Source organism: Zootoca vivipara, chromosome 1, assembly GCF_963506605.1.
Source record: "Zootoca vivipara chromosome 1, rZooViv1.1, whole genome shotgun sequence".
In the NCBI taxonomy this organism is placed as follows: Eukaryota; Metazoa; Chordata; class Lepidosauria; order Squamata; family Lacertidae; genus Zootoca; species Zootoca vivipara.
In genome coordinates this window covers 116,293,628-116,318,612 of record NC_083276.1, presented here as the reverse complement: position 1 = coordinate 116,318,612, position 24,985 = coordinate 116,293,628, and the positions used below count along the sequence as shown (strand labels likewise).

At 43.1% G+C, this 24,985-nt stretch overlaps 2 protein-coding genes across 2 annotated transcripts in view; one reads left to right on the top strand and one right to left on the bottom strand.

The window, feature by feature from the left end:
- LOC118083835 (dynein axonemal heavy chain 11-like) overlaps positions 1-24,985 on the bottom strand; it is a 240,858-nt gene that overhangs the window by 67,938 nt on the left and 147,935 nt on the right. The window contains exons 54-58 of the mRNA XM_060272909.1: positions 23,890-24,032; positions 15,454-15,615; positions 6,535-6,768; positions 4,128-4,274; positions 1,556-1,669 (exon numbers count right to left, since the gene is read on the bottom strand). Coding sequence (XP_060128892.1) covers positions 1,556-1,669; positions 4,128-4,274; positions 6,535-6,768; positions 15,454-15,615; positions 23,890-24,032 — 800 coding nt within the window. The remainder of the gene's footprint in view (positions 1-1,555; positions 1,670-4,127; positions 4,275-6,534; positions 6,769-15,453; positions 15,616-23,889; positions 24,033-24,985) is intronic.
- MAP3K20 (mitogen-activated protein kinase kinase kinase 20) overlaps positions 1-24,985 on the top strand; it is a 342,609-nt gene that overhangs the window by 204,946 nt on the left and 112,678 nt on the right. The window lies entirely within an intron of this gene.

Here is a 24,985-nt window from a genome sequence, read left to right as displayed (position 1 = left end):
TTTTGAATTATGGTGCTGGAGGAGACTCTTGAGAGTCCCATGGACTGCTAGAAGATCAAACCTATCCATTCTTAAGGAAATCAGCCCTGAGTGCTCCCTGGAAGGACAGATTGTGAAGCTGAGGCTCCAATACTTTGGCCACCTCATGAGAAGAGAAGAATCCTTGGAAAAGACCCTGATGTTGGGAAAGATTGAGGGCACTAGGAGAAGGGGACGACAGAGGACAAGATGGTTGGACAGTGTTCTCGAAGCTACGAACATGAGTTTGACCAAACTACGGGAGGCAGTGCAAGACAGGAGTGCCTGGCGTGCTATGGTCCATGGGGTCACGAAGAGTCGGACACGACTAAACGACTAAATAATAATAATAGAACAGGAAAGACATCAGTATTAACAGACCAATTATATTTCCAAAGGAAAACCTTGGCATTATTTAAAAGAGGACCGTAACATCCAATTAAGGTGAGCACATGTCACACTTTACAGTGGGCAGTCCTTTATTGTGGCTGGCGCTGTGGTCTAAACCACTGAGCCTCTTGGGCTTGCCGATCAGAAGGTCAGTGTTTCAAATCCCTGCAACGGGTGAGCTCCCGTTGCTCTGTCCCAGCTCCTGCCAACCTACCAGTTTGAAACCACGCCAGTACAAGTAGATAAATAGGTACCACTGTGGCGGGAAGGTAAATGGCGTTTCCTTGCGCTCTGGTTTCCATCATGGTGTTCCATTGCGCCAGAAGAGGTTTAGTCCTGCTGGCCCCATGACCCGGAAAGCTGTCTGTGGACAAACACCGACTTCATCGGCCTGAAAGTGGTATGAGTGCCGCAACCCCATAGTCACCTTGGACTGGACTTATCCATCCTGGGGTCCTTTACCTTTACCTTTAAAGGGCTGTCTGGTTCAAAGTCTGGTTCAAATATAAGGAATTTTAAGAGCGGAGGGCAACAGGAGCAACTTGAAGACGCCCATCAGCTGTTACCACCTTGACAGCAGACTGACCTGGTCACAGACCTTCCCCACTATGGTGAGATGCATTGTATTTCTCTCTAAATTATGGTAATAGTGAGGAATTCAACATGATGCTAAGTTGATCCATTTCCACTTCCCAGATGGAACAATCCTTCTTCTTCATCCCACAAATGCGGTTCCGGGGTCTCTCTCAACACCCCCTGAGCCAATTGGGTGTGTGTATGGAAAACCCCATTGCACTCCAGTAGCAGGCGAAGGGCTTCGGACTTGATCTAGCGATGGCTGGCAAATTCCACTCAACATCATCATATTCCATGCTGAACATCTAGTACAGGGTTTCCCAAACTTGGGTCTCCAGCTGCTTTTGGACTACAGTCCTCATCATCCCTGACTACTGGGTCCTGCTAGCTAGGGATAATGGGAGTGGTAGTCCAAAAACAGCTAAAGACCCAAGTTTGGGAAACCCTGGCCTAGTAACTGAGAACTAGTGGCATCAGTGATGTGATGCAGGAAGCTGTCTTGAAAAAGAACTAAATAACGAGGCAGTGTGGAACCCATTCAGACGAATAAAAACAAACGAAGTGGTGTTACCCTATTCAGTGTGTTCAGGGCAGCATTTGCAGCCTTTAGAGCTGGCTCGGCTTTGGCAAGGTCATTTTCAGATTCTTTCTGCTGCTTTGTTACTTCTGCCTGAATGGCCGCCACCTAGAAAGTATTGCACAATAATTGTCACGCCACTTACGACCCTCTTGGAGGGCACCCAATTTTTGGGTGTCATCATGATAGGGCAATATATATGCAAATACTGATGAACCGCCTTTTGGGACAGATTCCACCCAATACAGTGTAGAACAATATAAACATAGAATTAGAATAATAACGGATCACTTTTTAAAAAGTTTAAATGCAATAAAAATTTTTTAAAATAAATAAATAAATATAATTCAGGCCAATCTAAAAACAATTTTCAAAGCCACAGCAATAAAATAGCAATACAAACAAGTATGATTAAAAACTCTCTTCTCTTTGGACAACAGAAGACCGTGCAGCTTCTCTCTATGTAGAAGAAGCAGAGTTTGGATTTGATATCCCGCTTCATCCCTACCCGAAGGAGTTTCAAAGCGGCTAACAATCTCCTTTTCCCTTTCTCCCCCGCAACAAACACTCTGTGAGGTGAGTGGGGCTGAACCCAGTTCCCCAGATTATGAAGTCTACTGCTCTTAACCACTACACCACACTGTGAAAGAAAAACAGTGGCTTGTTCTGAAACAATCATAGAATCATAGAATTGTAGAGTTGGGAGGGACAAGGGTTATCTAGTTCAACCCTCTGCAATGCAGGAGCCCCAATGCGGGGCTTGAACCCATGACCATGAGATCAAGAGTTTTGTGCTCTACCAACTGAGCTATCCTTAAGTTAAAGCCCACTTGGAAGAGAGATGTTTACAAAGCCTTTTAAAACATAGTCACCATAAAGCGGCCAAGAGGTTATTACTGAGAGGGCCCTGTGTCTACTACCTGACAATCTACTTGATCTTAAAGGTGTGGGACCAGTGAGCAGGGTCCCCATCGCTGTTACCAAGGAATTGGCAGCTTTGTGTAGACACAGCTGGGCCTTCCAATAACCTGGCTCCAAACCATTTAGGGCAATGTTTCCCAAACTTGGGTCTCCAGAATTGGACTATAATTCTCATCATCCGTGACCACTGGTCCAGCTAGCTAGGGATGATGGGAGTTGTAGTGCCAAAACAGCTTGGATACCCAAGTTTGGGAAACACTGGTTTAGGGTTCAAAGATTAAAACCAGCACTTTGAATTGGGCTAGAAAATGCGCTAGCAACAAGTTCAACCAGTACAGAATCAGCACAGATATACTCTGACTGCCAGTATACAATGCCATTGCATAAATAAAACTGTGATTAACTGGATGTTATGAGGAACGGTGAGTGGGAAAAGGCATGGTCTGTGTACCGTACACATCACTGGCTTAAAACACAGCTAGGTGATTCTTCTTCTCAATTTGGATCAAGTCAGTTTGAGGGGGATGCATCAAAATGCAGCATTTCATAAGAAGTAGCAGGATAGGTACGGATATCCCAAACCAGCAGTAATGCAGAATAAACAGGAATGTGCGCACAACCACGGAGACATAGCGACTTCGTGTTCCTCATAACCATTATGTCCACTCTATGTGGCTAATTTCCCCACATACTGGGCTACAATATATGCAAAGTTTGCTTGTTTTTGCATTCTAGTGTGTAATATATACCCAGATTCCTAAACGGATCATAGAAGCTCTTATTCATTCCAGCTCATTTTAATGCCCACTCTCCTGTAATGCACACATCTTTGGGTTGAAGAATGGCATCACAAAATGTGGATGAGTGCAAAATTTAAAAGATAGCTGTGTCCCCGTCCCCGCCCCCAAAATTACGGTACTATCTTGATAAGTGCAAATTAGGTAGGCACAAATTGAGATGTGAGGCAAATGGATTTTCTTCTCTGTCCTTAATCAGAATCAGATTCCATTGTGTCTAATAGGCCTTACTCTCCATTCCCTCCAACATTTCTCCAATGAAAATAGGAACACCCAGTGCTTTTTTATGGAGGGACGCAGGGGGACGCATACCCCTAAACATTTTTTGGATCTTTTTACTTTTGTCCATTTATTGTATTTATTTCCCCTGATTTGAACTATAAAATTGTGATTTTCTTGAGTCAAAATGAGAGTACCCCTAAACATTATTATTATTATTATTATTATTATTATTATTATTATTATTATTATTACCACCCTGCCCATCTGACTGGGTTGCCCCAGCCATTTAGAGGCTTCCAACGTACATAAAAACATAATAAAACATTAAACATTAAAACACTTCCCTATACAGTGTTGCCTTCAGGAGTCTTCTAAAGGTTGTATAGTGATTTATCTCCTTGGCTCAGGGGTTGCATATAACTCCATATCCTCCAACAATTCTCTGGTGAAAAGTGGGACATTCCGGGATCAAATCAGAAACCGGGATGGCTTCTGTAAATCCAGGAGTGTCCTTGGAAAATAGGAACCCTTGGAGAGTCCTTCCCTCTAGTAAGAGGGTTTAGGACCATGGCCTAAATCTATATGTGTGTGTGACTCAGTTGTGCCTATCATTCATATTTATATACCTTCTGCTCCTCCTCATCTGCGGTGGCTTTTTCTTGACTTAGTTTTTGCGTCTGTTGTCCAATTTTGTCAATAAGAGCCTCAGTGTCTTTGTTTCTCTGATGAAGTTCTATCTCTTGAACGGCAAGCTTAGACTTCAGATCTTCCACCTAAGATGTAGCAAGCATAATTGGGTAATTAAGTTCTAACAAGATTTAAATGATATTCAAAACAACCGGTTAAAAGGAGTCATTGCCTTGGGCTTTGTTGTACACTTGTATAATTATTTTCAGCCCTCTAGAGGATGCATAATTACATTTCTGTATTTATAAAAAAAGATTGCCTTGAAGGCCCCAGTATGATTTTACAGTCTATTGACCAGCATATTGATGCGGGGGGGTCAAAATGTCCCCTAATAAAGAAATATTCCCAACAATTCTCAAACTATCCAGAGCAGGTTGTGTCAGTGCTTATTTGGATTTTGCTGCTTTTGAACAAATGTGAAGTCTTGCTGCTTAAGAAAATGTAGGACGAGATCATTACATCTTATATAAACAGAAGGGGAAACATGAAAATAACTAGGAATAACAAGCTTCTTTACTGTCCGATGCAGCCATTCTTCATTGTTCCACAAGAATATAAGAATGGCTTTGCTGGACCAGACAAATGGCCCATCCAGTCCAACAACCTGTTCTCATTCTATGGCTAAACAGGTGCCCATGGGAAGCCTTTAAACAAAATCCCCTAAAATAAATGATACAAATGACGTGGACTAAAAAAAAGGTAAAGGTAAAGGACTGTTTATCTGCAGACAGTTTTTCCGGGCCATGTATCCAGCATGACTAAGCCACTTCTGGCGCAACAGAACATCGAAACCAGAGGAGTGCATGGGAATGCTGTTAACCTTCCCGCCAGGGCGGTACCTATTTATCTACTTGCACATTTTAGTGTGCTTCTGAACTGCTAGGTTGGCAGAAGCTGGGACAGAGCAACGGGAGCTCACCCTGTCGCAGGGATTTGAACCACCGACCTTCTGATCGGCAAGCCCAAGAGATTTAGTGGTTTAGACCACTGTGTGTATGGACTACTCTGGTTTAATTTGAATTTGTGGGAAGTGGATTAACAGCCGAGTAATGTTGAAATGTGGACACACCCCTTAAGCTGTTTTTCAGCTCTCAGAAAGATGCAACAACCCAGCTGCGTACAAGTTGAACATTCTGAATTACTTTTGTTGAAAAATTTCAAGCATGATCATGAATGATGGAAGTTTAGAACCTGTCAGTCATGAAAAGCTAACCAGTTGCAAATCCTGCCCCCACAAGGAGATATTGCTAAAGTAAGATGATAAAATTATGTGCGTACAATATGCTATTAGCAGAGAAAGTCAATTTTATGCAAAATGATGAATGTCAGTTGAGACTGCCCCTAGGGCAATGCTTGTTAGTTCACAAATGAGCTGATTGTATGTTCACAGCTACAATTTTCATGAAGTCTCATTCAAAGAAATATTAATGGCCATTATTTAGCTACAGTATGGAGAGAACATACAACTGGCAGTCTTCTTGCCAAAGCATTTCTTGAAATGTCATTTGAAAAGCAGAATTCTCTTTTAAAGCAAACCCAACAGGACAGAGATTCACATGTTTGCTTTATATTAAAAGAATGCCAATAAAGATACAACTAAATTTCTTACTACAGTCTCAAAGTGTCCATCATTTGTACTTAACATTTTTGACTACTTCAGAGGAACAAATGCTGTGCGCCTTAAAGGAGGAAGGAGCTCAAGAGAAGGTTCAATATTATACCAAAAACTAAATTCAAAAGGGATTCCCAACTATACTGAAAAAGGCATAGCTTGTTAATACTATAGAGTGGCAGAAGAACTATAAGATCACAGTGCAATGGTTTGGCCTCTTCACTCTCATCCTTAACTCTCTCTATCCCGCTAAACCAGGCACCCCCAAACTGCGGCCCTCCAGATGTTTTGGCCTACAACTCCCATGATCCCTAGCTAACAGGACCAGTGGTCAGGGAAGGTGGGAATTGTAGTCCAAAACACCTGGAGGGCCGAAGTTTGGGGATGCCTGCGCTAAACATTAGCTCTCCAATTAGCTCCTTCCTCGAAAGAAAAACTCTTAACCTGAACACAGTAAGTAGGACCAGCCCAATACATGCGGCCATTAGGAATATCAAATAATTTTGGTCTGCCGCAGTTTTTAAATCTGTTGCAGGGAGAAATAACTTCCAGGTCAGCGGTCACTCTCTTGCTCCTGCTCAGGCCTATGGTACTGTGGTGCCTCTTCTTTAACTCTGCAGTGCACACTTCCTCTACCCAGAAGCAGAGGATGCTACAGCTGAGGCAATGTCTGTTGCTGCTGAGATTTTGGAGATTTCGTTATTTCTTTCCCAGAAAAACATTTCTTAACCTACCTGTGAAGCTGTAGTCTGCAGCTTTTGTAGCCCGTTTTCCAATCTTTCCATTTTTTGAACCAACTCTTTTCTCTTCTTCGCTAGCAGATTCTGGTAGAGTTTAATTAGTTCCAGAAAACTCTTTGGTGTTGTGTAGTTATAACGCTTCTCATTCTGCTGGTATTTGACACTTACTTCATTAACACTTGTGTGTGCAAAAGCAATGAAGTGGCTGATTGAAGGCTTCACGTGAGGCTGAAAAACAGATCCACAGCAATACTTCCTAGTATGTCAGGCTTCACTATAGAACTGATAAAGTTGTACAGGAAATAACGTTTAGCATTGTTTTTCAGCACAATCCTATGTTTGTTTACTCAAAAGAAAGTACCATTATGTCCAATGCGTCTCACTTCTTAGTGTGTTTAGGATAGTTGTTTATTTCAAGACTGACAAATAAATCTTATACATGTCTTCCAACATCAATGTGACTTACTCCCAGGTAAGCATGTATGAGCCTGGTGTCCCAAAACTACTTCCAAATGTGTTTCATTGTATTTTAGCTATTGTTTTTAACTAGTTTGCCTTTATTATTTTGTATTTTATACTTGCATTTTTAAAACGTTGCATACCACCTTGAAACCCAAATTGGGAGAAAGGTAAGACATAAATAAATGGAAGAATAATAATTATTGAATAATTGAGGTTGCACCTAAATGGGGTTGCACCTAGAATAATTGTTGTTGTTGTTGTTCTAGGTGCAACCCCAAGTAGTTTGCTTAAAGAATCGCCCAAGGTTCAAGAACATATGTTAAGTTCATGTCTGTACATCCAATTATTACATTTATATCCTAATTTCCTTCCCTTTTTAATGCTCACAATAACTCTCTGATGTAGGTGTGAGACAGAGAGAGTGACTGGCTCAAGGTCATCCATAGAATCATAGAGCCATTACATTTGGTAATGCCATAGAATTGTAGAGTTTGAAGGCACCACCAGAGTTATCTGGTCCAACCCCTACAATACATAAGTATTTTGTCCAACTCAGGGCTCAAACCCACAACCTTGAGATTAAGAGTCTCATGCTCCACCGGCTGAGCTATATCCAAGTGAGCTACATGACCCTGGTATCTCATGTTCCAGTCCAACACCCTAACCACTAAACCATGCTGATAATCAAATTGCTAATGAGAATAAACTTCATCTTGCCTCTCATTATATCAGTGGCGATATATTTTTAAACTGAGCTAGTTGTTTTACGCCTGTCTCTTGAGGCTGATTTAATTATGGAATTGACATATAATATAATGTACTATTTTAGTTGCATATTTTCTGTTGCAAACTTTAAAGCAGCGTGGAAGGGGGTGGTGGTGGCAAAAAGTGGGGTAAAAAGTTTCCAAAATAAAATGCAGTTGATGAATCTTAAAGAGTTCTCTCTCTTCTGACTTTTGTCATTTAGTGCAACTGCATTGCAGGAATGCATAGGGGGAAAACAGCTTGTTCAGTCTCTCAATCCTTGGAGTCAAGCAACTATGGTGATGTATTGCATGAACACTTCAGTCTATCATTGTAATACATCAAAGCAAGGTACTTGTTTGAAGGTGGAATTACTCAAAAAGTGTTGTCATTTAGCAGACCTGTCCGGGAACAAGGGATCAGTTCAGTCATGGAGCAGAAGACACAGTATACTGCTAGGAGGAAGGAGGTGTCCCCCACCTTTAGCTTCAAAATATTAGTGCATTAATGAAATACAATTTGCATTCATACAGATTGCAGCACAGGGGAAGGTCACAATGTGACCGTAATTACTCAGAACCAAACGCTATTCCAACAGAAATAGGTTACTCTAGCTATGTTGCTACGGTTGTTTCCACACTAGTAATTTCCCGCCAAATACTCATCCTACATATTTGCAGAGAATCCAAATGGCAGTATCAAACTGTTGCAAGTCCAGTGTTTCTGTATGGCCTTCCTGTCTATTTCCAAGCCTGATTTGTGATTTATTTATTTTATTATTTGCACTATACAGTGGTACCTCTACTTACGAATAACTCTACTTACGAATAACTCTACTTATGAACGGTACTCCGCCCGCCATCTTGGATGCGGTTTAGATAGGATTTTTTCTACTTACGAATTTTTAGATAGGGTTGCTTCGACTTACGATTTTTTTCTCCCAATGCATTCCTATGGGATTCGACTCACAATTTTTTTCGACTTACGAATGTGCGTTCGGAACGCATTAAATTCGTAAGTAGAGGTACCACTGTAATTGTACTGCAAAGTGGACAGGCAGAACGCTATTGAGACTTTTCAGGGCTCCTGTACATCTAATTAAAAATTCCTGCTTGTTAAGTTCTGCCTCTTTTGAGTGCCCCCGTTGCTCATGGCTGGAGGATGGATGACAAATAGACAATTGCCTCCTGAGCAGCACTATTTTGTATAAAAATGTAAAGTAAAAATAATGCAAGGACTCCATCAATGTAAGTCTTTCCCCTGACCAGAACACTGCTACAACATTCAGCATGGTGGGGGATGCTATGCCGATTCATTCTCTGTCCTAGTTGCAGTGGCTTAGACTGCATGGGTGATGTGTTTGCCCTGAAAGGGTTAAGTAATTTTCATGTAGCCCAAGCCAACATGTACAAATCCCCTGGTGGGTCTTGGGAAGTACCTGCTTAGCTGACACAGCCATTGCCTCTGTGAAGGGCTATTGCAACATATATGCGTTTGGCATGCATAAGGTCCAAAATTCGTTGCCCAAGGTAGGGCTGCGAAGGCTCCTATGTGAAACCCTGTGAAACTCCATACCCTCCAACATTTCTCTAATGAAAATAGGGATGCCCTAAGGAAAAGCAGGACATTTCACGGTCAAATCAGAAACTGGGAGACTTCTGTAAATCTGGGACTGTCCCTGGAAAATAGGGACACTTGGAGGGTCTGCCATGAGAATGGCTGTTTATGAGCATTTGATCACTGGTGTTCACATGTGAGCACATCTCCTTGAATTCTCATCATGACATCTGTATACACGATTGCATAAGCGAGATTCCTCCAGAGGTTGTCAGACATGCTTATTCCAGATTGCTGTTTCTATTCGCATCAATTACTGAGCTGACTACACAAATCTCATCCACTTTATTTTAATCTTTCGGATGATGTGCTTTTAATGCACATCATCCAAAAGATTATTAGCAACTTATTGTTGTTACCTTTTAAAATCTACTTTTGAATAGCGAGATTTCTTAGTAGCAATTGTCAGCCTGTTAAGTGCTGTTCAGACCTCTGAATGTAATCCTCTACCCAGTATCTATGGCACCCAGTATATTTTCTAGTATGTTAATTATTTCAAGGCGGGAAGATGAAATACCAAAAAAGGCTTTGTTGTCTACTCAAATTAGCATAACCAAAAGAGAAATAAATTTCCTACAACAAAGACAGGCAATACAATAACTCAAAAGAGTGGAGTTTTTTTCATTAGTGTATCAAACTGCAAGACAGAAACATGTAATTTGAAAAAAAAAAAAAGCTCATAACTAAAAATGGAAACACAGCTGATGTTGCAGCATTTACATGTAGGTTTTCAGATATGAGGATTCTGGAGCTATCTTGAATTCAGTTTAAACGCCTTATATCAAAGGTTTTAAGAAATGGTGCAGCCCCCAGCCCTGGGAAATTACTCACATTGGCTTCAGTGGGACTGGCTAGCACTAAAAAGAAATATTCTTTTTTGCATTGAATTGTTTTCCTTATGGTAGACTGCCGTACTTCTTTTTTTAAACAAAACAAAAACAACCAAACCAAACCACCCACCCCTCTAACCTTAGTAACTGGAAAAGTTTTAAATGTGTGTCGGCAACATGAGTGACCTTAGAACTGCACTACAACAACATTTCTATGAACAGAGTATAAGACAGGGATCAGCAACCTTTTTCAGCCATGGGCCAGTCCACCATCCCTCAAACCTTGTGGGGGGCTGGACTATTATTTGAAGGAAAAAAATGAACAAATTCCTATGCCCCGCAAATAACCCAGAGATGCATTTTAAATAAAAGGACACATTCTACTCATGTAAAAACACGCTGATTCCCAGACCGCCCGCGGGCCGGATTGAGAAGGCGATTGGGCTGCATCTGGCCCTCGGGCCTTAGGTTGCCTACGCCTGGTATAAGAGTTTCAAGTTGTAAGATCAGAGACTGGGAAATCACATGCCAAAAATCCAAGTAGTACATGCTATAGAGGGTTGTTGAGAGAGAAAAACATGTGCCCACATTCTTTAAAGGACGGCAGGGATACTGCATGCATATTAGAGGCAAGTTACACCCTTGTTAGCTGCATTTTGAAATCCTTAATCTCACCCAAATGTTATTTTGATGCGCTCACATGCATTTCGCCTTTCGGTTCTTGAAACCTGGGGACACATTTCCCCTGACGCCTCCTGCGAATTTACAAGCATTCCGAGCACATTCCCTGCTTTGCATGGAAAATGTATTTGCACAGTTGTCAGTGTGATGGACAGGGGGAGAATGATACGAAAGTTTTACTTGTTACTACATACAATAGCCCAGTAGGACTCATGATGTGTTGGTGAGACAAACTGTGCCCTATTCTGGAACATATTAAGTTTGTCTCCAGGACACACATGACTTCACGAGGGTGTCTAACCTCATTCATAATAGATGCTAATCTTTTCAGGGCTGACTGATGACAGCATTTCCTGCCCTTCACGGAATTAGAGCTGGGTTTTATCAAAGGACTCAAACTGCCTGCTAATTAGACTAATTCCCTTCATCATGAATTATTTATTTCCATTGGTAACCGATCACTGTGACATTAATGGGTTCTGCTCAACTTAGTTTCCTACTAATATACACTATAAGTTAAACGCTTAAAAAACTCCCCATACTTTTAACTGCAAGTTAAATGTAACCTCTAAGTCGAATTCCTGACATCATTTGCAAAGGAAGGGGGTCTGCTGATGTCAAGTGATCTAAGACCTGCTTAAATTCTGACATTTTAAGTTAATATTTCCTGAGTTAAGCCAGAAATTTTGGCTTAAAATCCATGGGACTGGATCGCCAATAGGATTATTGAGTTTGAGAGGTGTTGGCAAGAATGTTTCCCATCAATGCTGGGTCTTGCAGAGAAGGGCAGCTTTTGAGAAGGCAACATAATCATTAAAGGGAAGGAAACACTGAAATTGTAGGAAATGTCTGTTCCAGTTAAATTATTGTAGTCATCTCATTTCTAAGCTTGTGGTTGTGTAAAGGCACTGAAACACACACACACACACACACACACACACACACACTCATTCTTAATCTCACCCAAAACAAGGTCATAATACAGAATACATGACACACAGAGGTGGGGTAGCTAAGCCTTTATCTGGTTGGTGCTACTTCAAATTGTGGTAGGGGTTCACAAGAAGCCAATATATGCAAGAAACTTTCCTGCACCTAGAGAACATGGCAGAAGGAAATAATATCTACTGCTTCTAAGCTTAAATGTTAACCAGCTGGTCCCTACTGGGGGATCACTGGCTTCTTAGAATAGAAGTGGATCCTAGCAATCCCACTATTTCTCCTAAATGGTCATAATAATAATAATAATAATAATAATAATAAAATACCCCCCTTTTTTTGTTGCTTTGGAATAAAACATTTTCCATTTATTTAACATTTCAGCAGGGCAAATTATTTTAAAAAATCCATGGAGAAGTGGATTGCCTTGTGGCAGTACCCATAATGGGGGAACTGTGGTTTAATGGAAGCCAGGATGTCTGAATCAAAACCAGTAAGCAATGGTGCTCCTCCACCACTTCATAAACCACGGCTTATGAAGTCATGAATTAACATTGAAATGTAGCCACCATATATCAATTCCTAACCTTTTCAAACTTTTCTCCTCATATTCACACTTCCTTATTAATTCACTGTTTCAAACATCTCTATCACACCTTTCTATGCAAAGGCTCCAAACAAAATACTTTCCCTGTGTGCACACAAAAAATTCCAGCACTTTAGCTGGCCTAGAAGTACCCTAAAGATCCTGGAATACACATGAAAGTTTTGTCTTCCAAGAGAGATGTATAAATGTCCAGTTTTCAGATTCTCCCAAAAATAACGGTGTTTTTGGCTAACTCACTTACAGAATATCCGCTAACAAAGTCACTTTGGTGTTTTTTATATATCCATAAGAAAGTCAGTAAGTTTGGATATAACAACCAAAGAATCATAGAATTGTACAGTTGGAAGGGAACACAAGGGTGATCTAGTCCAACCCCCTGCAATGCAGGAAACTTCTCCCCAACGTGGGGCTCGAACCCATGACCCTGAGATTAAGCTTCTCACACTCTACCGACTGAGCTATAAATAACAACTACTACAACAATAATAATAAAAATAGTAGTAGCGGAATTTGAGGAATCACATGCAAAGGAAGAGGCTGACATAACTGCTAATTATATTATTGTTTGTCATGGTTTGCACTAGATTAATTTGCAGATAAGGAAGTCTGCTCTAAATAAGAAAAAAATCTTTTGAAGGATTATGTGCTACTTGCATACGACCTCTCTGCACAAAATACAGCATGAAGACTATTACTTAATTTAGTTGAAATGGCAGCTTGTTGACAAAAGAAACCTTGCTGAGATTGAAACGCTGGAAATGTGGCATTCGCGAAGCAAATAAATAAATAAATTATTGCAGTAGCATGCAACAATACCATTTTCTCTATAACGGTGACACAATATTTAGCTCTGTAATTTAAAGGTAATTGCTCTATTTTCACGATGTTAATGCTACTGAAAAATACGGTACGAGAAATAAGTAAACTTTTCCCTTAGGATAGGAAATTGCTTTTAATGGAGGAAACTGCCATTCATTTTTGCTTTTATGTTAGCAGCAAATTCATTAGGTTTAGACCTAGATAGAATGAAAGATTTTTTGTAGCTTAATACTGTCATTAAGCAGCAGTCTGGCTTAGACTTACTTACAAAGTAAGAACAATTTGATTCAACTTGAGATCATGCTGCGCCTGAGAATGCTCACAGGCCCTAGAGGACTGGGTTATTGTTTTCTGTGTAATTGGTCCAAATGGTGATATTCTGCTACCATATCCCAGAGATTCCTATTACTTCTTCTTCTATTTTTTAATGGTTTATTTTCTTTTTCAGATAATACCCTATTACTCCTCATTATTGCTGACAGCCCCAGAACTCAATTCTGGTTCAATTTTATTTGGACGGCACATAACTGAATAGCTGAAAGCAGCAGCAACCCAACCACCTCAGAGGACAACATCACTCTCCAGTCATTCCTCTCTGTTGCCACATGAGCCTTCTAATCTGGCCTGCTGCCTTGGGAGTGATGGAGGATGCTAGGGTGTAAACAAAATAAATGTCCCAATCACCAATGTTGAAGTAAGATTCATCAGCCAGTTGAGTTGGTTTCTGTATATGGAACTGGCCGGGGTGCCATCTTGCCCCTTCACCTCAGGCAGCCTAATGTCTTGGGCCAGCCCTAGCTGAAAGGAAAATTAGACTGACCTCTCTTGCATCCCACAAGGTTATTCCCACTACATCATACTATGCCATTGGCATACATGGTGCTTTGCATAATTGAAAAGACTGCTTCTGGTGCCAAGGTGCTTGCAGTCAACACTGTGAAAGCAACGAATGAAAGTGAGGAGGAAGACAGAGAAAGAGAGAGAAAGGTAAAAGGTAAAGGACCCCTGGATGGTTAAGTCCAGTTAGGCAATTATGGGGTTTCGGCACTCATCTCGATTTCAGGCTGAGGGAGCCGGCGTTTGTCCACAGACAGCTTTCCGGGTCATGTGGCCAGGAGGACTAAACCGCTTCTGGTGCAATGCAACACTGTGATGGAAGCCAGAGGGCACGGAAATGCCGTTTACCTTCCTGCTGCAGCAGTACCTATTTATCTACTTGCACTGGTGTGCTTTCGAACTGCTAGGTTGGCAGGAGCTGGGATGGAGCAATGGGAGCTCACTCCGTCGCGGGGATTCCAACTGCCGTCCTTTTCATTGGCAAGCCCAAGAGGCTCAGTGGTTTAGACCACAGCGCCACCCATATCCCCCATATAGAAAAAGAGAGGCAAGGGGAACAATGGATGAAGGTGAGCAGATGCACTCCACCAGATGATTGCAGTTATCAGGCTACAATAGGAGGGCTCAGCTGGTTGGTCCTAAAATTTCCTGGACCCAAGTCAATCAGAACTTTGCATATTAGCACAAGACCTTGCACCTGGTCAGGTAGGATGTGGGTAACCAGGCACTTGTTTTAGCAGGGGTGTCAGCCATGTTCCTCCTGCAGCAGTCAAGCCATTGCATTCTGCATGGACTATATGGCCCTTTGCAATGCTACAATTCTATTATTCTACCTGGACCAGGCACAACAGCAACCCCACCTAAAACGCATTGTAGTAATCCAGTTACCAATGCATGGACTACAATGGCCAGGATTACCCCAGTCCAGATATACTGTAGCTATGCAACGAAGTACTTCTTTTTGCTGTCCTGAATCTCCTGCTATTTCTCCTGGCAATTCTATTTGTCATGCTACTTTTATCATTTTATCTTGATTTTTTAATACATATTTTTTATTGATTAGCTATCTGGAGATCCTGTGGTTGGAACAGAAAGTAGGAGCTATAGCTCAATAGTCAAGTATGCCTTTGTCTATTGAACTATATCTCATGCTTTCTGTTCCAATCACAGGATCTCCAGATAAGCAATATCCAAACTAATAACTAATATCTAATTTTCCCCAGTGAAATGCGATTTTGAAGAGGCAATAGTAAACAGTTGTGGGAGAGAACCTGAACAGTAGGGCTTCCATAGCAACAAAAGGTGGCTAGTTTTGCAAAATGGAGCATTTCAGAATTCATGCACAAAACCCACAGCAGCAAAATAAGCTGTACTTACATCAAGTAAATCCATCTTGTCAACGAAACTGGTGCTAACGGACTGGAGAGCGACCAGGGGCCAAGCATGGAACCAGTCAATGGCAGTGCAATTGACAAGGGCTGGAAATTTCCTTGCTCTTGCTCTCAGGGTGAAACCCACCGGGGAGAAGCATAACACAACCTGGGAAGCAAAAAACCATTCCCATGAGAGAGTCTTCAGTAATTAACCAGGCTTTAAATTAACGTCGGAAGACTAATGGTACCATTCAGATAATTAATTAGTTGGACATACCAAGTAAAACTTCAAAATGTGCTTCCCTAAATCAGTCAGCTCAACACATTCCCATTCCCAGCTGTGCACTTACAATCCATTCAGGATTCTCGGTCTATATGGTAGCCAGCAGAACTCTCTGTGACCTTATAGACAGAGCTGCTCAATAATACTAAGGACACAATCCAGCCAAAGTTAAGCACTTTTAAGTTCCACTGGGTTCAACAGCTGCATCTAGAGAGCTGGTATGCCATAGTGGCTAAAAAGACTAAGCTACAAAGCAGACTGTGCCATGGACTCACTAGATCAGTGGTGTCCAAACTTTTTTCAAAGAGGACCAGATTTGATGAAGTGAAGGGTTGTGAGGGCCGACCTTTTTTTAGGATTGAAGTTGCTGAGGTTCTTTTTAGGATTTTACCCCAGGAAATAAACTGCCACAGAAACTGGATTAAACAGACCGGTGGACCGGATTAGGCCCCCGAAACGGACTACACTAGATAGGCAAGTCACTCTCAGCCCCCCAACTCCTAACACACACACACACCTGCAATATGGGGACAATAATGTCGATTTATATAGCATCCCTCTAAGGTACCGCTAGATAATGCATTTTACACAGTGCTTTGAAACCATGAAATTATATAAATGTTAAGGTGATGGCGGTGGTTTTCTTAAATCTATGAGAATTGAAGTGCTTGACTTTGGCTAGACCATGCCCTAGTCACTTTGGCTCTGACGCTTGAAGCTAGCAATGGTGAGAGTGGTTTAAATATGCATATACTGAATAATGAAATATCAATGTACCCACACAGTTTTAAACTGGTGATGCCTTCTCAGGTGGGGCAGAAGTGTTTTATCACAATGGATGAAAGATAGGGGCCTTTAATGAAATCCACAGGCCTCATTTCTAATTTTCCTTAAGTATATTATGCACCACCCACAACAAGTCTTATGTTGGGTCAAATTAGACATGATGTTAAATGCATTTAACACACTTTTTTTTTAAAAAAAAATTACAAAATAGCAGCCACTGTGGTGTGTGTGTGTGTGTGTGTGTGTGTGATGATTATTGGGATCACACCAGAAAGAGAGGGGGGAATTAACCCCTTCCTACCTACTGCTGCGGTGCTGAAGCAAATTGCTCTTCTGAAGCCATTTGGATTTAACATCACATGGGGCACGCAAGGGAAGTAGCAGAAAAGATAAAGGGGCTGCTCCCCTATAATATGACCTTTGTCACCCCACACTTCCCAATGCTACAAAAGTGACAGTACAGAACTCCGCTTTTTGTTGTGAAAAATAATTACACACAGTGGTACCTTGGTTTACGTACTTAATCCGTTCCAGAAGTCCGTTCTTAAACCAAAGCGTTCTTAACCCAAGGTGTGCTTTCCCATAGCAGTGGGGGACTCAATTTACAAATGGAACACACTCAACAGGAAGCGGAAAATGTTCTGCTTCCAAGGCAAAGTTCACAAACCAAACATCTACTTCCGGGTTTGCAGTGTTCTTAATCGAAGCTGTTAATAAACCAAGCTCTTCTTAAACCAAGGTACCACTGTATTACATTCTCCTTGTTTTTCAGATAGTAGATATCACTAACAACTGTAACTTAACACACATTAATTAAAACAGTGGCAATCTGGCACAAGCAATAGAAATATTTCATAAGAATTAGTGGTGCATACTATTTCCTTGTGCACACAAACTTTCCCAAGGGCTTATGAGAATCAGTACAGTCATACCTCGGTTTAAGTACGCCTCGGTTTGAGTATTTTCAGTTTAAGTACTCCGCGGACCTGTCTGGAATGGATTAATCCACTTTCCATTACTTTCAACGGGAAAGTTCGCTTCAGGTTAAGTACGCTTCAGGTTAAGTACAGACTTCTGGAACCAATTGTGTTTGTAAACCGAGGTACCACTGTATAGCCCAACTGATGGAATGATGGATATTGGCTGGAACTGGATATTCTGACTAAACATCAGGAAGAACATTCTGACAGTAAGAGCTTTTCCCCAGCGGAACAGACTCCCGTGAGATGTAGTGCACTCTCATTCTTTGGAGGTTTTTAAGCAGAGGTTGGATGGCCATCTGTCGTATGATCTAACTGAGATTCCTGCATTGCAGGGGTTGGACTAGATGACCTTCAGGATCCCTTCCAACTCTACAATTCTGATTCTATGAAAGAAGATTAATTATTACTTTTTAAAAAAACTCATCAAGCATGATTTGAAAATCAGTGGGTATAAAATCTGCTGGTTCTATGTACAGTGTACGCGTTGCAATTTCAAAATACTGAAGTTAGGTTAAACAAGCAAGCGTTTGCTTTAGGCGGTCCTTATTTCTTTTAGAAAAGGAACTTTCCCAGAATTACCAATGAGGAATCCAAACTTGAAGGTCACCATGAAGGATTTGATAGAAGGCCAATAAAGATTAAAGAGTTACCAAAGCTATCCATCATCTGAAGAATGGAAGGAGCAAGCAGGTATTGATCAGACCTCAAGTAGGAAGTGGCAAGGTCACACGTGGGCAACACAAGAACTGTACAAGAGAGTGAACTCAACAGGCAATAAATTAATGGGCTTAGTTACACACAGCGCACCCAAGGATGTTGCGACACACAGACCTAAGGTGTTGAAATATTATCTGGCTTATTTGGAAAATGTACAGTGGTACCTAGACATCCGAATGACTCGACTTCCGAAGGTTTTGACTTCTGAAGTTGGCAACCCCGAAAGTCTTTTCGGCCCCCGCGCGCATTCTGTGCCTGCGCAGAAGCAGCGTGTGTGGTCAGCGCATGCGCAGAAGTGTGAAATCACGCTTCATGCATGCGCAGAACGGGCGCTTCGACAACCGAAGACTTCGACTTGTGAAGACGGCCGCAGAACGGATCGTCTTCATAAGTCGAGGTACCACTGCTTCCTTCTATTGCAGTCACAACACTCAGGGGAGCTTACAACAGCTTAGAAAAAATTCACCAGAAAACTATGTTAAATTTCCTTACCACCCTTCATCCAAGGATCACACGGCGGTTTACAATATCTACTGCATTTTACTCAAGAGTAGCCCCATTGAAATCAATGCTCCTTAGGGCTCACCCACATTTCTGTAGGGGGGCAGGGGTGGAGGAAGGGGGGGCGGGCAGCCCTGGGTGTCTGCGCTGAGGGGGTGACATTTGGCACACCGCCCACGCACGATTCCCAAGCCTACCCTGAGCCATCAGGAGATGGGGGAGCTGCCCCGCTTTGCTGGCGGTATTCCTTCCTTCCCTCTTTGTTTTGACAGTTCAGGGGAGGCTTGGGAGTTGCAGGCAGCGCGTCAAATGTCCGCCATCAGCGGTTTGCTCCGCCCCTGAGGGCGGCTCGCTTTGGCCCCAGCTGCAGGGGATGGGCCGCTCTGCCCAAGCGGCTATCCCACGCCTGAGAGGGCACCCTCCGTGCCCCGCCCCCCTCGGGAGCGCACCCACCCTGGACAGTATTGGGCATACACTCTGCTGCTGGGGGGGAGACCACTCTTTAGTATCAATTGTCACAAATGGCAATTTGGTTTTCACTGGCTGGACGTTTCCTCCAATTTAACGCTAAAGAGAGGACATTCCCTGGGAAAGCGGCATGAAAAGGGGGAACCGCTTGGGCACCTGCTTTCTGGGACTAGTTGAAGTGTGCATGAGCCCTTAGTTAATTAATTTCAGGGGGTCTGTTTCGAATAAAACACAGGGCTCATCCACACTTACCTTTCTTCCTGTGCTTTCCCGGCCTGTGTCCAAATGCTTGTTTTTTGTCCCGCTGCTTTCCGTAGGAAGACCCGTGTTTCAATACTGAATTAGAACAAATGGGAATTCAGGTTTTCTGTGGTCTGCCACTTGCTCCAATTCAGATGTACAGAGCAGGTTTTTGTAGGGAAAGCACCAGGGAACAACAACAACAACAACAACAGCAACAACAGAACTCAGACACAGACTTGGAAAACCTACGCCTATGCCTAGAAATGCAAAGCTAAGTGTGGATGAGCCCTTGTCTGAATACTACCCCAGAGATGGGGGCACGTCAGGGATTGGACTCAAGAGGGCAAGACAGATGAGGAGTAGTGGAGATCACCCCCTCTTCTCTTGATGTTGCAGGAGAAGAAGAATACAGCAGGGGTTTGAAGGGGTTGAGGAAGGTCACAACTCAGAGAGACAGACAAACAAAATAGTTGGGAAGTGTTAGAAGAAGGGGGAGGGAATTGCGACAGGGCAGCCAGCTGACAAGTTGTCACTGGAGAGCATTTCTGATTCCCCTTCTCCCAGAACTCGGCATTCATTAAGGGCGCAGGAACAAGGGAATCAATAATAATAATAATAATAATAATAATAATAATAATAATAATAATATATTATTTGTACCCCGCCCATCCGGCTGGGTCTCCCCAGCCACTCAGGATGCCTTCCAGCAAAGATTAAAATACAATAAAATGTCACAGATTAAAAACTTCCCTAAAGAGGGCTGCCTTCAGATGTTTTCTAAATGTCAGGTAGTTGTTTATCTCTTTGACCTCTGATGGGAGGGCATTCCACAGGGTGGGCGCCACTACCGAAAAGGCCCTCTGCCTGGTTCCCTGTAGCTTTGCTTCTCACAGTGAGGGAACCATCAGAAGGCCCTTGGCGCTGGACCTCAGTGTCTGGGCAGAACAATGGGGGTGGAGACGCTCCTTCAGGTATACTGGGCCGAGGCCATTTAGGGCTTTAAAGGTCAGCACCAACACTGACCTTTAAAGAGATGTTTGGCCACAAGCAGCCGCCGTAAAGGGAGATGCTGTTGCTAAGAAGGAGGAGCCCACTTTGGAGCAACGCTGTTGTTGAGGCTTGTTGCGTTCTTTGGTCTCTCGCTATTAGGATTGAACGAAACTCATTAAAAGAGGACCTTCTTCACCGTCTCCATCGCATCTGCAGAAAACAGCAGCAGGAGACTCTTCCAGGTGGTTCGCAATTTAGCGGAACCACCTGCTCCATCCGGGCCCAGTACGGGCCACATGATCTCCTGCAATGATTTTGCAAAGTTTTTTGCAGATAAAGTCGCTCAGATTCGGGAAGAGGTAGACTCCACCGTGGGAGCAGGGCCGGGGCGGGGGAGTGCTAGAGTCCTGTCTAGTCAAGTTTTGTGGGATCAATTTCAATCTGTTACCTCCGAGGATGTGGACAGGCTGCTTAGACGAATGAAACCAACCACCTGTCTCCTTGATCCTTGTCCATCCTGGCTTATAAAAGCTAGCCAGGAAGGGCTGGGCGATGGGCTTCGCGGGTTGGTAAATGCTTCTCTCCATGAGGGAGCCTTCCCAGACCCGCTGAAAGAGGCGGTTATTAAACCGCTTCTTAAAAAACCATCTTTAGATCCGGCCAATATGGCCAACTATCGCCCAGTCTCAAATCTTCCATTCTTGGGCAAGGTGATTGAGCGAGTGGTTGCGGAACAACTCCAGGCACGCCTGGAAGAAGCGGACCATTTGGATCCCTTCCAGTCAGGATTCAGGCCTCATCATGGGACTGAAACTGCCTTGGTCGCACTGGTCGATGATCTCCGGCGGGCTAGGGACAAAGGTAAGAGCTGTTTCCTTGTTCTGCTGGATCTCTCAGCGGCTTTTGACACCATCGACCATAACATCCTTCTGGACCGTCTAGAGGGCTTGGGAGCTGGGGGCACTGTCATGCAGTGGTTCCGCTCCTTCCTCCTGGGCCGTGTTCAGAAAGTGGTGGTGGGGGATGAGTGTTCAGACCCCTGGGCGCTCACTTGTGGGGTGCCTCAGGGTTCTGTCCTCTCCCCCATGCTTTTTAACATCTATATGCAGCCGCTGGGAGAGATCATCAGGGGGTTTGGGCTGGGTGTCCATCAGTATGCTGATGATACCCAGCTCTACCTCTCTTTTAAATCAGAACCAGTGAAGGCGGTGAAGGTCCTGTGTGAGTGCTTGGAGGCGGTTGGAGGATGGATGGCGGCTAACAGATTGAGATTGAATCCTGACAAGACAGAAGTACTGTTTGTGGGGGACAGGAGGCGGGCGGGTGTGGAGGACTCCCTGGTCCTGAATGGGGTAACTGTGCCTCTGAAAGACCAGGTGCGCAGCCTGGGAGTCATTTTAGACTCACAGCTGTCCATGGAGGCACAGGTCAACTCTGTGTCCAGGGCAGCTGTTTATCAGCTCCATCTAGTACGCAGGCTGAGTCCCTACCTGCCCAGTGACTGTCTCTCCAGAGTGGTGCATGCTCTAGTTATCTCTCGCTTGGACTACTGCAATGCGCTCTACGTGGGGCTACCTTTGAAGGTGACCCGGAAACTACAACTAATCCAGAATGCGGCAGCTAGACTGGTGACTGGGAGCGGCCGCCGAGATCACATAACACCGGTCCTAAAAGACCTACATTGGCTCCCAGTACGTTTCCGAGCACAATTCAAAGTGTTGGTGTTGACCTTTAAAGCCCTAAACGGCCTCGGTCCGGTATACCTGAAGGAGCGTCTCCACCCCCATCGTTCTGCCCGGACACTGAGGTCCAGCTCCGAGGGCCTTCTGGCGGTTCCCTCATTACGAGAAGCCAAGTTACAGGGAACCAGGCAGAGGGCCTTCTCGGTAGTGGCACCCACCCTGTGGAATGCCCTCCCACTAGAGGTCAAAGAGAACAATTACCAGACCTTTAGAAGGCATCTCAAGGCAGCCCTGTTTAGGGAAGCTTTTAATGTTTGATGGATTTCTGTATTTTAGAATTTCTGTTTTTTGGAAGCCGCCCAGAGTGGCTGGGGGAACCCGGCCAGATGGGCGGGGTATAAATAATAAATTATTATTATTATTATTATTATTAAAAAGGACTCTCCTTGTTTTCTCAGCTCTTGCTGAAACCGGGGGAGGCATAGCTTCCCCGAAGCCTTGGCAGAGCCTTGATAGAGCAGCAGTCTCATGCTCTGCTTTTTGCATTGCATTGGTAGTTGACTCCCCTTCACTTCTGAACATTATATACAACTCCCAGTTGGGAATAATCCTTCAGACATCCAATGAAATGGACTCCAGTCCATGAAAGTTTATGCCATGCAGTGGCATAGCATTGGGAAGGGGGGAGGCTGGGGGAGGAGTTATGGCCCTGGGAGCATTTTTTGAGATGGTGCGACCGGGCGCCCCCACAACAGACCGCCTCATTGAAGTCGGAGCCGTGGGGAGGGAAACTGTGCCCAGGTTGGACCTTCGGGGGCTGGTGTGCGAGGGAGCTATGGGGGCAGCTTCCTCGCACAACAACCCAATGTTGCTGATGCCATGATAAATACAGCAGACTTTAAGGTGCTACAAGATCCTTTGATGGCTTTTCTGCAACTGACTAACACAGTTACCCCTCTGGAAGTTTTTAGTCCCATAAGTGATCTAGAATAATAATTCAGTGAACTATTTGTATATGAAAAATTACTGATACACATTTGATTCTACTTGCCCAGTTATTGCCTCTGCATCTACCCTAAGAGATTTATAACTGTAGAAGATACTAAATTTTCCTTTTAAAAACATCAATGGTAATTATCATTTTGCCTTCTCAGTGCTGCTCTTCTTCTTTTTCAGGGGGGGGGGGAAGGATGTAATGCTGTGATCCCAACTGAACTTCCATAATTTTTGTTGTTGTTGTTGTTTAGTCGTTTAGTCGTGTCCGACTCTTCGTGACCCCATGGACCATAGCACGCCAGGCACTCCTGTCTTGCACTGCCTCCCGCAGTTTGGTCAAACTCATGTTCATAGCTTCGAGAACACTGTCCAACCATCTTGTCCTCTGTCGTCCCCTTCTCCTAGTGCCCTCAATCTTTCCCAACATCAGGGTCTTTTCCAAGGATTCTTCTCTTCTCATGTGGTGGCCAAAGTATTGGAGCCTCAGCTTCACGATCTGTCCTTCCAGGGAGCACTCAGGGCTGATTTCCTTAAGAATGGATAGGTTTGATCTTCTTGCAGTCCATGGGACTCTCAAGAGTCTCCTCCAGCACCATAATTTTGCACTTAATGTGTACAGATTAAAAGGTTAGGATATTCTTTAGGCATCCAATAACTTGATTTGGTACATTTAAACAAAATCCATCTATCGATTTCCCCCCTCACTAACAAATAATCTGCCACAAATATGGTGTTTATTATGAGAATTGCATGTGGAATGCTTTCCCCTCATATTCATTTTCCTTGTTTACCTTTAGTTGCCGACGAATTCGGTCAATAAAAAATTGCCAGCAGTTCTCTTTTGAATCAGCCTGGCCAAGCCCCCGCAGTTCCAGCCTTGTAGAAGATACTATGCTATCCACTTCATCTTCATTAAATAAATCAGGGATATCACCTTCAAAAAAGAAAAATCTATATGTAGAATTTCATAACTGAAGTTTAGATTACGGGTTGTTTTTTACCCAATGCTCATTTTTTCATCATGATTATTATGTTTCCAAACTGCCCTTCTTCTGAAGAGCTGCAAGTAGACTATATGGGGGTCCCTCCCCCCCCCCCAGCCCCACACATCCCCATTTTATCTCTATAACAACCCCCTGAGGTAGGTCATGCTGAGAGAGAGTGACTGGCCCAAGGTCACCCAGTGAAGGCCAAACCACACATTACATTAAATGTGTTATTGAATTTTACGTGATTTGGTTTTTAAAAACAAAAGTAGCTGCTACTGTGATAACCTCCCTCAACCAGCATTTTGCACAGATAACTGAACCAAATGTGCAGGACTGAATGTTGCCTCAACTTAAAAAAATAAAAAATACACTCAATATCAGTTATTCACAGACAATGAGGCTCTGCTATCTTGATGCTAAACTTAAATCATTCTCATAATTAAAGAGCTATATGCATGCAAAAGCACGTGCAGCTATTTCTCCCTCTCTCTATTGTCTAAAAAAAAAGCACCATTCTCTGTTTAGTTCTTTTTCAATTCCCTGTTTTTTCTGGAGCACTTCCAAGATTGGGTTAGTTATTATTTAAACCTTTTCACTATATGTTGGTGTGTTGCCTTTTTTGTGCTGTGCTTCACATGACTTATGCATTATTGCACTCTCAGTAAAATATTTCCCATATCCATTCTCAGCAATTATTCATTCCTACATGCCACAAATATAATAATCAATCTAATCAATCACTGCAGCTACGCCTTAAAATCAAACCCTCCTTTCTCTATTGTGTTACGCAAATTAGCCAAATGAATGTTTTCTAAAAGTTGGTGATATTGTGAGGTCCTTTGGCTCCCCGCCTGCCTTTTTCCTCACTCTAACACCCCTACTATTTATTCTTTTTATT